Source organism: Chelmon rostratus, chromosome 2 (assembly GCF_017976325.1).
Source record: "Chelmon rostratus isolate fCheRos1 chromosome 2, fCheRos1.pri, whole genome shotgun sequence".
In the NCBI taxonomy this organism is placed as follows: domain Eukaryota; kingdom Metazoa; phylum Chordata; class Actinopteri; order Chaetodontiformes; family Chaetodontidae; genus Chelmon; species Chelmon rostratus.
In genome coordinates, this window is record NC_055659.1 from 11,659,753 (window position 1) to 11,672,510 (window position 12,758).

The 12,758-nt window shown below is 43.9% G+C and overlaps 1 protein-coding gene across 6 annotated transcripts in view; it reads right to left on the minus strand.

Moving 5' to 3' along the window:
• The window catches only part of arhgap9 (Rho GTPase activating protein 9), a 40,770-nt gene that overhangs the window by 21,726 nt on the left and 6,286 nt on the right, over window positions 1–12,758 (minus strand). For all 6 annotated transcript variants that reach the window (XM_041946544.1, XM_041946511.1, XM_041946536.1 and 3 more), the window contains exons 2-6: window positions 10,915–10,997; window positions 6,408–6,739; window positions 5,641–5,839; window positions 5,133–5,518; window positions 442–690 (exon numbers count right to left, since the gene is read on the minus strand). In XM_041946544.1, the coding sequence (XP_041802478.1) occupies window positions 442–690; window positions 5,133–5,518; window positions 5,641–5,839; window positions 6,408–6,629 (1,056 nt within the window). In that variant the 5' untranslated portion in view covers window positions 6,630–6,739; window positions 10,915–10,997. The remainder of the gene's footprint in view (window positions 1–441; window positions 691–5,132; window positions 5,519–5,640; window positions 5,840–6,407; window positions 6,740–10,914; window positions 10,998–12,758) is intronic.

Genomic DNA, 12,758 nt, shown 5'->3' on the forward strand with positions numbered 1-12,758 from the left:
TTCAGTTCAATGTGACCCCCATGCGAAACAGAAAATTTCGAGTAGCACTCAAACTCATACATGAGTCTCCCCACGTGCACGAGACTGCAGCTTCCAGCTGTGGAAACCCGTCCTGTGATCACTGTGTGTGCAACCCTCTCAGCAGCACCTCATATCTAAGCAAAAAGAAAATATGCAAGCCAGGGTGCTCTCCTTTAGGTCTTATGAAGTTCTTTGGCTGAAAAGGTCCCCTTTAATGCTGACACAGGCAAACTATGTGAGCATATAAATGAGCAGACTCTTTACACCACACCCTGACCCTTTCCTGTCCTCTCCTCTGAGAAAACAAGCTTTCATCCAGCTCTGAAATTGCTCACCTTTTCAAAATTAAAGCAATTCCACTGAAAGAAAAAAGAGGAGTAACAAACAGTGAATGAACACTGGCCGTATTGGTTGTACTACCTTGTTGGTGCGTCCACGAGCTCGGCGGGGGGGTTTCCAGGACCTCTCCTTGGTGACGCTGTTGATGTAGTAGCTTCTCCCTGTGGACGGGTCCGAGTACTGCTCCCACAGGTCCATGGTCTGAAGAGGCTGCTGACCTGGGGCTGGACTAGGCGGCTCTGGCTGAGACATACGTTTCTCTGGCTGCGTTTCAGTGTAAAGAGGGGAGTCCTGCCAGGACAGCTGGGACAGATAGGACTCTGTTGGGACCTTGTGGGCAGAAAGAGAAAGAGTGGAAAAGCGGGAAAAGTAGAGACAGACATGGAGGATAAGGAAATTAGACTTGACCATAAATCTAAAAAAAACACAACTTCAATGATGCTAAATAAGACTTACAGGATGAGGCTGGTGATATTTTACAATTTTCTTCACATCCCATGAAAAGACCAAAATTGGCAATTTTTCCATCTAACAGATGAGACCAAAGCCTGATATTTCTTATTCCTCTGTGCCATAGACCTCCATTGTTATCCAACAACAATTAAAAACACTGTCTGACATGCTCCTTCAATGCAATGAACATCAGAACTGCAGCTGGTCACTGCACCTTTTAGCAAAAGCTTCTCCAACAGGAGCAAATAGTGCATTTGTTGGGGACTATTTTGAGCTGCGGATTAATACGTATTTATTGTGCTGGTGAGTAAAATCAATTGCTGTTTTTGGTGGGATTTGCTGCCAATAAGAACATCAAAGAATAGTGTCAACATTGTCTTTTAATTGCCTCGGGTAAGTGTTGTGTTGTTTGTTGTTCTGTGCATTAGTATGGGAATGCATGTGCTCTGCAAGTGTGTGTGCAACTTTACAGGGTTTTTCTTTATCCAAATAAAGGACAGTACCCTAACTTTTGTGTGCTGCAGATATTATACAGTATACAGCTCAAATAAGCTTGACTATTATGTGAATTATGTGCATTCAGAGAAAGGCCACATAACAAGTACCACAAGTAGCAGACAGCAGCGCTTTGAACAAAAACATCTCAGTGTACAAAGAAGAGGCAAATAACCCCCCTGGCCTCTTACTATAGAACTAACAACGCGTCAGACTTTGGATTAAGACACAGCTTATAGAAATATGTGCAATCACCCAGATAGAGAGGACTAAAGCAACAGCTACAAGAGAGGACATCTACAAATCCAGTGAAATTAATTGAAAAGATATGCATGGAAGATCATCTTTCCACGAAATATAGCTGGGACATAATTCACTAACTGACTGACTGGCTAGCTGGTTGATCCCTGTTGCATAACACATAGTTGTTTCAGATAATGACTGAGGGAGCGTGGTGTGTATGGAGGCATGTGCGTGTGTGAGGCACATGCATAAAGGGATGTGACTGTAGTGTACTCCAGGGGGCATCACTGAGCCCTGAGCTCACCTTAAGCTTCCTGTCCTACTGTTTCCGACCGTTCACATCAGTGGTTAAGTCTAAACCAGGTGTCTCTCAACAGGGTCAAAAGGGGTCACAGCTGATTAAAAATCTGCATCATTTCAAAATTATATCCTTAATATCTTGATTTGTATCTAAATGACAGTCCACAGAATGACTAATTTTGGACGGCACATACTGTATATATTTCAGTGTGCATTGATTCCTGCCAGCAGTCATGTACTCTGCTGTAAATACTTTTGCACTGTGCAGAATTATGTGAATGTAAATACAGAGAAAAGCACATGAAACATTTGTTCCACAAACTTTCACACATTTGTGTCTGAAGAAAAACTATTCAGAGAGTCCTGCACAGTGGAAGCAGGTTGCATTCAGTTGCCTTTTGAATGAGACTTTGTATCAAACTGATTGTGGATGCAGACATTTGTATATAAAATGCTGAAATCTCTATTCAAAAATACTCAAAACCTGACTTGCAGCAGGCATTTTGAATTAATTGGGTGTAACATTAATGATGCAGATATTAATTATGGCTGCACTCCATTTACATGTACTACTGTCAGGGCTCTGTTATTGTGCACAGTGGCTCATTAGCATGGCTTACTTGCACACTTGAACAGAATGAAGGCATCATTAATGTTATTAGCTACGCCTTTCCAGCAATGACAAGTCAGAATATTTGCTGTGAGAAAAGTCCATTAGTCAACTTTGCTATAAAGCTTTATCATAGCTATTCAGTATGAAATAACTCACAAACATGCTAATGAAAAGGGCATCACTGGCTGTTGTTTCCAGACAATGAGCATGATCAGTTTGTTCTTCATGTTTACTGTAATAGCTAACCAGTGTGAAGTGTAGTTTTTAATGTTTGGTGCTCACGGTTGGGAAAAGTAGGATATGTGAGAGAGAAGCAGCTGTTCCAAGTGTAAATATGTAACTGTGGTTAGACGTGAGAACTTTGTGTTCTCGCCCACGTTTTGCTTGAAAGGTTTGGTTTCCGTGGGGGGAGGGGTCTCGAGAGTGGAGGAGATGTTGCAGGTGTGGTGGGTGTGTGGCTCAACTGTTTATGCACTCTTTTTCTATGGTAAGTCACATCTGACTGGGAACACAATAGACCAGATCAGTAAATTGCAGTAAATTTTGTTCAATGTGACGATCATTTATTTTTGTTCGGTCATCTGGTGTGAAGCCTGCCATTAAACTTTGCATTCTTTAGATAATAGAGTACATCAGGGTGTCCACGTGGTTTAGTGGTCTTATGTACACACTCATAATGTTGCCAGTTTGATTCTTTGTAGGGGCCTTTATTGCTTTCCACTTCTCTCACTTTCTATCCCTGTGTTTCGTGTCTCTATCTGCCAAACACTATCTGGCCAAAGGTATGTGGACGTGTGCTCCAATTAAGGGAAACCTTAATGTCACAGCAAACAATTACATATTAGATAGTCTAGATAGTGTGCTTCCAACTTTTTGGCAACAGTTTGGTAAAGACCCTGTTTCATGACATTGTATCTGTGCACAAAGTGAGGTCTTTAGTCCTATTTTTTAACTATTTTTACTCGTGAAGCACTTCCTGATCTTCATCTGTGAAAGATGCAACACTAAATAAACTTTTCTAACTTACTTACCATGCAGCACCTTTAGGATGAATTTGACTGTGAGCCAGGCAACATCACCACAGCTCATGGGACTAAATAGAAGCAAATCCCTGCAGAAAGGCTCCTATATTGTTTTGAAAAGAAGCCTAGAAGCGATTGTAGCAGCATATTAACACCTGCGGTTTTGGGATGCTCAACCATTATTCCTGGACAAAATGTGTAGGTGTCCACAGACTTTTGCCATGTAGTGTACTAACGAATTAGCTCAAAAATGCCATGAAAATAATAATTGTCAGTCTTATCTCTTTAAAATCAAATGGAATTTCGCCCCCTGGAGGACAAAGATTATGCTGACTTCAAAGTCATCATCACTGCGGCTGACAGAAACGTATGGTGAGAGTGTCTTCTCTGCATGAAGCACAGGGAGTTTTGACCTGAGTGTGGCTGCAATGATCCTGCTGACTGGTATTAAAGGCTCGAATGTGAGGGTCCCCAGTGAGAGAGAGAGAGAGTGACAGGTACAGAAGCAGACAGGGAGGAAGAGAGAACCAGAGACGCAGAAACAAGAGCGCAGTCATTTCCAGTGAGATCACTGCTATCCAACGTCGGAAGAAACGCATGCATGGTTCAGTGGAAGCAAGACGCTATTTGGAGAGACTAGCTGTGGGAGCTTCCCTCAGCTGAGGGACAGATAACCTTCAGTATACAACAGCGCCTTGTGTAATCCCCTCTGATGTAATACAGGGAGGCTCTGACGTCACGACAATGCTAACTTGATTGCTGCTCTAGGAGGATTATTAAGGTCAAGTACCGACGTAGATCAAATACGACCCCTGCTGCCACGGCTGTGCTCAGCTGACACACAAGGTCTTTTTTTTATTTTAATCAGGTTTTTTTTTTACAAAATCTATGTTAGTAGAATAATTTGTTTGCACCTGAAATAGCATCTCCGACTGAATGAGCTGTAAATCCACCAGACTAGTGATTTTGACTATGAGTGGAAGTCAAATTTAATCTTATCCCACTTCCTTCAGCGCCATCGACATGTGATGGAATCGTTTGACCTATTTTCATTCACTATTCTTCATGCTAATTAGGATCATAGAAAGCATCAAGTAGCAGCTGATCAGCTGAAAACATGCATCCCCTTAAACCTGTCAAAGTTTGATAACTCTTAACAATTGTTGGTCGCATTAAAGCTGTGAGTTACAGTTTTTGTGAAAAACTTTTACAAGCGTTGGACTAATCTGCTTTGTTGTGTTGACCCTTTCCTGAAATTAATCAATCCAGATGAACTTTCTGTGCAAGTACTTAATCTCAGTTTGCGCTTTGTTTCTAAGAAAACGCGAAGGAGATTTAAGTGCTTTTCCTAACTTTGCCGGGGTAACTGAGCACAGGGAGCAGATCTTTGCGAAAGGCATCGACCTTACTGGGCTAAAGCTTTACTCGAACACAGCTGATGTAAACAAGCCCAACTTCGGCTAAATTGAAGGGAAATTCTGGTATTTGTCCGCCTGGGTGTAATTCTCACATGTTCGTCCATTAGGACTATTGGTCAGTGTGACTTCTTACTTTTAATCACGCCCTTTGTTGTAAAGAAACATGGAGTCCCCATGAAAAGTAATGTTTGAGTAACATCTGTGTGAGGTTTGTGGGCCTCTTCCAACCTGCAGATGGTGGTTCTTGCCAGGAGCTCCCACCACATCCCACTGGCTACAAGACTTCTTGGGCATCCTGTGGCTGCTGAAACCGCCGCCCACCTCGTCGTACGGGTTCTCCGCAACGTTTTCAGGCAGGTTGCTGGAGCTCTGGCTCCGAGTGATCATGGGGACCACCCTGGGGTTCCGTGGTGCTGTTTGGGCCGTGGAAGCTGCGGGGGACCCAGGGACCATGAGGTGGCCCGACGGGGAGGTGGGAGAGCTGGGGGTAAAGCTGAATCCAGAGAGGGGCAGGATGGGGAAGCGGCCCCCATCCATGCTGGTGTGGTTGTCCAGCCCGTGAAAGGCACTGTTGGAGTTGAGGTTTTCCATGGAGCGGTAGATGGGTTTGTTCACTAAAGGGGAACACATTTTACACAGTGAATGATAAACTTATTTTCCTTCCTTCTACTCTTATAACAGAATTAAACAGTCTTTGCAAGTGAAAACACACACCAGATGTTCCCTCACACGTTACCTTGATGCTGTTCATTATAGGGAGTCGCTGTTGGGCTGGGAGAGAGCGACACCCTTGGCAGTACCCTGAGGTTGGAGTTCAGCGAGGCGGACATGACCAGGCGCTGGGGCGAGGCCATCGGTGCAATGGGCACCTCCGTCACGTACGTGGCAGGGACGTACAGTGGCTTTGTTTTACTGGCTGCCCCGATCCTCCGCACCTGCCAAAGAGCAAACAGAAATCCAAATGCTTTTCCTATTTTCTCCCACGTAGATCCACTGAGTTCAACCAAGCGTCAACCAGCACATCTGAGACCTGAACACTGTGTGGAAATGCAAACAGATGCAATGACAAAACCCACAACTTCTCTTTTAACACAAAAAGTTAATATTTTTTTACCACAAGACTTTATGGTCCCAGCTGCTCATGTCACCTTTTCTAAAGTGTTGCTCAGGACCGATTTATGGATATTGGATGTTTTATGGGATCATAGCCAAAACCAACACTACCATCTGATTATTCAATCTCTCAAACTTTTCTTTCAGTGAAGAGTTTATCCATATTGTCCGCCCCTGTTTGTTTTATTTTTCAAACATTTGTGTCTTCAGAGAGAACAAATGGGCTTGAGGCTGAGAGCCGTAGTGTAGGGGAGGTGGGAAAGTACAACAGGTGAATTGTGTTGTTGGTTTTGGTCAATAGAAAGCCGTAGATGATGCAGATGTCCATGTTTTTCTAAAATCTTTGGTTCCGCAGGCACAAGACAAACAAAAGATGAACCGGTTTCTCACCTGCCACCAGTCACTGTTGGTCTTTTTCAGGAGAATAAACCGTTCGCCCTCCCGAATGCAGACCTGCCGTCCGTCAGCCCCGCGGTAGTTGTAGTCATACTGGGCCTCGAGGACCACCGTGCCGCTGGGGACCCCGCACACCGTCATCCCCCTGGAGGCCACCGCCGGCGGTGCAGCAGACTGCTGGTGCCCCACGGAGCGCCGCCAAGTCCCAGACAGCATGGCTCTCCACACAGTCCTGTTCAGCAAGCTTTGCTGGAAGCGTGCCGATGCTTGACACTGGTTGGGTTAGCACAGGGCAGGTGAGACTGGAGCCTGGCCAGTGCCATGCTCTGAAATAGAAGAAAAATGGACAGAGAGATGCAGAGAGGGGGGGATTACTGAAGCTGTCAGAGAACAATGAGAACATGCCAGCCGGCTGCGCGTAGGTTCAAAGGGAGAGAACATGAATCCTTTTAGAGCTATAAATGGAAATCTGGATTAATCTGGGGAAAATCACTGATATGTGTGACAACATTAGAAAACCATTATTTTTTCTCTGCATCTTTGACCTTCGTAAAATGTCTGTTTTACGCAAAAACGCCCAACACTGCTTCCAGCTTCTTGACTTTTCTGCTATATCTTGGGGTTTTGGATTGTCGCTTTCTAGTGAAGGGTTAGATGAGCAGATTGATACCACTGACCAGCCGGTTATTATTCATTAATTTAGAAAATAATTTTCTGATTAAAGACTAATGAAAATGATCTTTAGTTGCAGCCCTATTTGCAAATAACAAACAAAAGACCCAGCTCTATTTGTGTAAAGCTGTAACGGCTGTGTTATAATTCTATAATGACCGATGATATAAAGACCGCTTTGCCTCCCTCTCCCTTCTTTGGAGAAGGTGCTAGCTCAGTTTGTACCAGGTTGACAGAAGTTGAAACAATTCTTTTGATTATCGATTAACCACTCCATCATTTTCTCATCATCTGATTCATCATTTAGTCAGTAAATTAAAACTCAGAAGAAAAAAGCAGCACATCCTCAAATCTAAGATACTGGAACAAGTGTATTGTTATTTTTGGTTGATATATGACTTCAGTAATTAATGGATTACAAAAACTATTTTGTGCAGATAATCAATGACATGACAAACCACTTTAGTATCAGACAGAAATAACTGACTGCTATTGCCAGTATCTGTAGATTAATACATTTTGTTGTTTTTTCTCCACTTGACAGACATGAATGAGGATGAAATGTCACTGCACATATCTTCACACCACCACAGCACACGACTTCTCTATTGTCCTTTCGTGGCGGGAGAACTAACAGACACGTGTGAGTGAATAACTCATGTGTTTGAGGACGTAAGGAGGGCAGGGCACCCAAAATAGCATCTGTCTCCGTCTCTCCACCTGAGCCAGCATCCCCGAGCTAAAGCCCTGCTCTACCCAGCCAAGACCCGCTTACATAAGAGCACATCTAACTTTCTGCCAGACACATAGCAATACAGCCTCACGCAGTACATGCACCCACCCACCCACCCACACACACACACACACACAGATAGGGGAACATCCCTGGGCACCTAGCAACAGTGCTTCAGTCACAGTCAGGCCCAACCCATCTCAGTCTGGGTGAGAAGAGGAGAGGCAGCAAACAAGAGAGATCCCAGGAAATTAATGGAGACATGCACGCTATTAGTGAGGATGTAAGGGCTGGGACACAGGGTGGAGGAATTACAAACAAGACAAGACAAACCACAGAAGAAAAAGAGATATATTTAAATAAAAAAGAGCACATAGTCAAAAAAAAAATGGAGAAACTGAGAGATGGAGGAATGGATGAAGCTGGATGAAGCTGAGAGCCATGAGAAGGCAATGAAAGGCAGGACAGGGTTAGCTGGCTGAACCTCGATAATCCTGCCGTTATTAAAGCACAGGAATGAATCTGTGACCCCCACCGTGACAGAGAATTACAGTAAAATCCTTGTGTGTCAGCATATGGGCAGAGGGGCTGCCTGCCTGCCTGCCTGCCTGCCTGCCTGCCTGCCTGCCTGCCTGGCTCACAGAGGAGCATTTCCAAGGCACTTCATCAAAATGTAATGGATCAGAATAAATACCTTTCCACATTAGGAAAACCGAAATGCGGTAGACTAGACTGACATCTGTTGAGGGCTCTTCTTTCATATTACTCGGTTTTATTTTACAAATATGTAGGATGAATATCTCAAAGGCAAGAAACAAAAGGGAACCATGCCCCATAATCAGTGAGAGAATCAAGAGTTTTCTGCACAGAAGTGTACTCATCTGCAAGAAGTCAGACTGGGTGTGAGTATTAGTGTGCACAATAATGAATGTGAAGCTTATGGTCTTATGATTCAAAGTGAGACGATGAAACTTTCTATGAACAAGAGGATAATAACGCTAAAATGTAATTGCAAAAGTAAAGAGAATCATAAAGTCAGTGCACTGATTGCAGTTATGCAGGTAAAGTTGGCTAATTTTCTAATCTTACCCTTATAAGCTACCGGTCATACCAGACCAAGAAAGGCTGTAGCAGCAAAAACCTGTGAGTGCGAGCGCGAATGTGTTTTTGTTGTGCACATGGTTTAGGATTAGATGAGGTTTCTCTTACTTTGAATTCCCTCTTTACACACATACACACATTGCACACACATGTGTGCACCTGTAACTTTACCTATTCTATTCTAACTTGGAGTGGACAGTTATTATTAAGTCTTAACTTTAATTTAATTAAATCTAAAATGTATTCACTTAAAAGGATAAAAGAAATTACAATTTGAAAACATATTAAATTGAGAATCATTGAGGACTTGCCCTCATGTCTAATGAAGAGCACAGCGTACAATTGCCAGCTGAAACAGCTGGAAAAAGAAAATGTTCTTCTGTTGTTGATCAAAACCAAATTAAAAAAAGTAAAAAAAAAATTAAAGTTAAAAAAAAAGAGTTTAAAGCAACTGTGTCGCACCTGTGAGTTAATTCCTAGAACTCCTAAAGCAAGTGAGCCTGATGAAGCATACATGAAATGCGTTGGTTCCTATATATGCAAAAAAAATTAAATGTCAGTCTTCTGGTGTGCAGCGAGCCTCTTCGGTTTTTGAAATGCCCCAACTGACTGACGAGGCAAAAGTCAGAAGTACAAGGCGAGCAAGAAAACAGGAAACTGCAGAGACACATCAGGGTTCAACCACAGTTTGGGTCATATCCTTCTCTAACTTGCCATTTGTTTTTCTGACATCTTAGTTCAGAGACTCTGTGCTGCATTCACCAGTACTTAAACACACCCAGTGACGCTGTGTTGCCCCTGTTGTCCCACCTGATCACTGTGCAGCTCTATGAGTAGCACTAATTACTGCCAAGACTAGCCTTGATGCAGAGAGTAGTGGCCGTTTGTGGCTTGACAGTCCTGCAGCATGGCTTCAGTAATGTGTAATTTACCATCAAGATAGGCAGAGCAGAATTACATCATTTAAAGAAAGGCCAAAACATACAACATGGCCCATTCGCACAAGCCGTCCACGATTTATCACAGGTTCTTCTCCGTGCACACACAGGAAGAGCTCTTCTGATACTGCTGCACACCTGTTTGTGTTTTCCTGTCGATCTGCACAGAATAACTGAATGATACCCTGCCGCTGTAGGCCTCAACATTTGTTGAGTTTGCAGAGTCTTCTCAGTTCTTTCATCAGCACAGGTACAAATGTCACACACAGTTGCAGGAGGCTTTATCGGGTCATGTGCAAATTAGGCTGTTACAGTGGGGTTAAAGTCCCTGCTTGCATTATTCAGAGTTCAGGCACTTTAACAACGCTCCCACAGGGCAACAGCTCAGGCTGCTTGTAAAGGGGAGCCATGATAAGTCGGGAATGGAGCTTTCTCACCACATGACACAAGATTTTAGTTGCTTGTGATTGATTCACTCCAGAGATCTAAAAGGCTATTTTTTAAAATGTTAATTAACAGGAAGTACTTAAATAAGCACAAAGAGTAAGACTCAAGTTGAGATCAAAAGAGCAAATTATGATCGTAACAAGTTAGGATCCACAAAAGGGAAATGAGTCCAGACTGTGTTTCTATTTACAGGTCAGATGGCAGCGGAGGGGGCACTGGCGTCATACACTCAAACACACAGAGAGGCCCATATGGTGTCAGAGACAGACGCAGGCGCCCTGTCACGGCTGCTGAGAGGCAAGGATAGTTAGTGCCAGGGGCTGAGGGCACAGGGCTTATGTTGTGGTATCAACAACACCACACATGGAGAGACGGAGGAGTGAACGTTGAGGGAAGGAATAAAGGAAAACAGGAAGAAATGAGAGCAAACTTTCAAAAAGGCAGAGGGGAAAAAAAACTGAGTGCGATTTCATGTGTCTGCCTTTGCTCAAGTGCTTTCCCTCCAGCTCGGACTGTGTGTGCATGCAAGTCAGACTGAGCCGAAGAAATGGAGAGTACACAATTTGTGCATGCAAGCGAGAGAGACGGAGAGAGAGGAAGGGCGACTCACCATGGTCCTGAAGTGAGAGTGCGTCTCTGTCAACAAGGTCGCCAGCTCACCCTGCAATCAGATCCATGCGTGCAACTCGGTCCCTTGAAAACAAACAAATCTGCATGAGAAACTATTGAAAACGTATCTGAACAACTGCCCACCTGCCCAAACAGAGGAGTCTAGGCCTTCTGGCCTCACGACGATTAGAGAGCAAACACTGAGCTCTTATGAAAAAGGTGGTGAGCAAAGCACGAAAACCGACACAAGCTAGCAGCTCCCTCCTGCAGGAAATCACACACACACACACACACACACACACACACACACACGCACACACACACACAGTTAATCCTGTGCAGCAAAATGATCCTGCCTCCACTCATTGAACCCCTCCTGACCTGACCTTGCCCCATTTTGCCAGCATTTTGCCTGAGAGCTAGAAACAGGGGAAGTGACTGAGAGAGTGCCACCTGGCTATCACCCATTCATGTAAATAGACCATATCTGAACTTGAGAAAGAGGAAAAAAAAGCGAGCGGGAGAAACGGATCGAGAGATGACCTGTGTGCTGACCCAACAAAGGCGACCAGCAGCCCAGGTTTATCGACTGAGCTATTGATCTGTACACAGAGCCGACTGGACATCAGAGATCCACCACACAGTTAAGCACGTCCACCAAATGAATGTCAGCAGTGGAGCAGAGGACATTATGCCACATCATCTTGTTTGGCATCTCAGGGGAGATACCTCGCTAAATTTGAAATGTACCAGAACGAATCACTACATTTTCAGTCAAACAACAATCCTGAAAGGCCACTAGATTAAATATTCCAGGGATTAGAGGGCCTCCTGCTGGGCTTGCATGTTTCAGTCAACCATTTTCCAAAGCATGCACCAATTTTCACTTCTCAACTTCATGGAATTTGCCACAATGGTATGAAAATCCACTTGAGGCTTGTTTAAGATTGATAATCCATCACAGAGAACATTTAGTTGCTTAAAATCTTAAAGAACCCCTGAAGACATAAATAACAAACACTCTGCTTTTGAATCATGATTTGTGTCTGATATGGTTTTTATGTTTTTTTTTGTTAAAACATCTTAAAATCATGTCTACTGCTTCTCCATCATTAAAAAATATATGAATATGAAAATACTGCTCACTTCAATAGCTTAACCACTGTGCAAAGATATCTCAGACTTCACCGAAAAGCCTGTTTTCAGTGTTTGCGTGCTGGGCGCTTCAAGTTTCCACATCACACACAGAATCACGCTTGTCTATGTGCTAGCTCTGAGCCATCGGGGGATGGACACATGGTCTCTGGGGGTGTCCTCCATGGATCGGACTTGATGAGTTGATTGAGATCTGGGGAGTCTGGGGCCAGGTTGGCACTTTGAGCTCTCTGTCTGTGGCGAGGCGCACTGTCCTGCAATGAGGGGTGCACTTATTGTGCAGCAACATCCACATGAATGCCGGGACACTAACTTTCTCTGCAGAACATTGCATTGTAATGAGATGACCGGTGTTCTTCACTTCACCGACCAGTGGTTTTAATGTTGTGGCTGATGGGTGTAAACACACGTGGCGTGCTTTGGAAAAAGCAGTATAAAGTATAAACAATATGTGGTTCATGGGCTAAGGCATGCATGCAAAACCACCTGTGGATAATGTTATCATGACACTTAGCAGCATGAGGCAGGAGGGTGAGAGAGAGACGGTGGATGCAAATAACCATCCAATAAGCTACATGACGGAGGGATGAAGCATGTTTGAGGGCTATCTGAGGGCACCTGAGCTGACGCCAGAGAAGAACAGTACCACAAGCTGTGCGGACAAAATGACAGGAAGTGGCAATGTTGCAA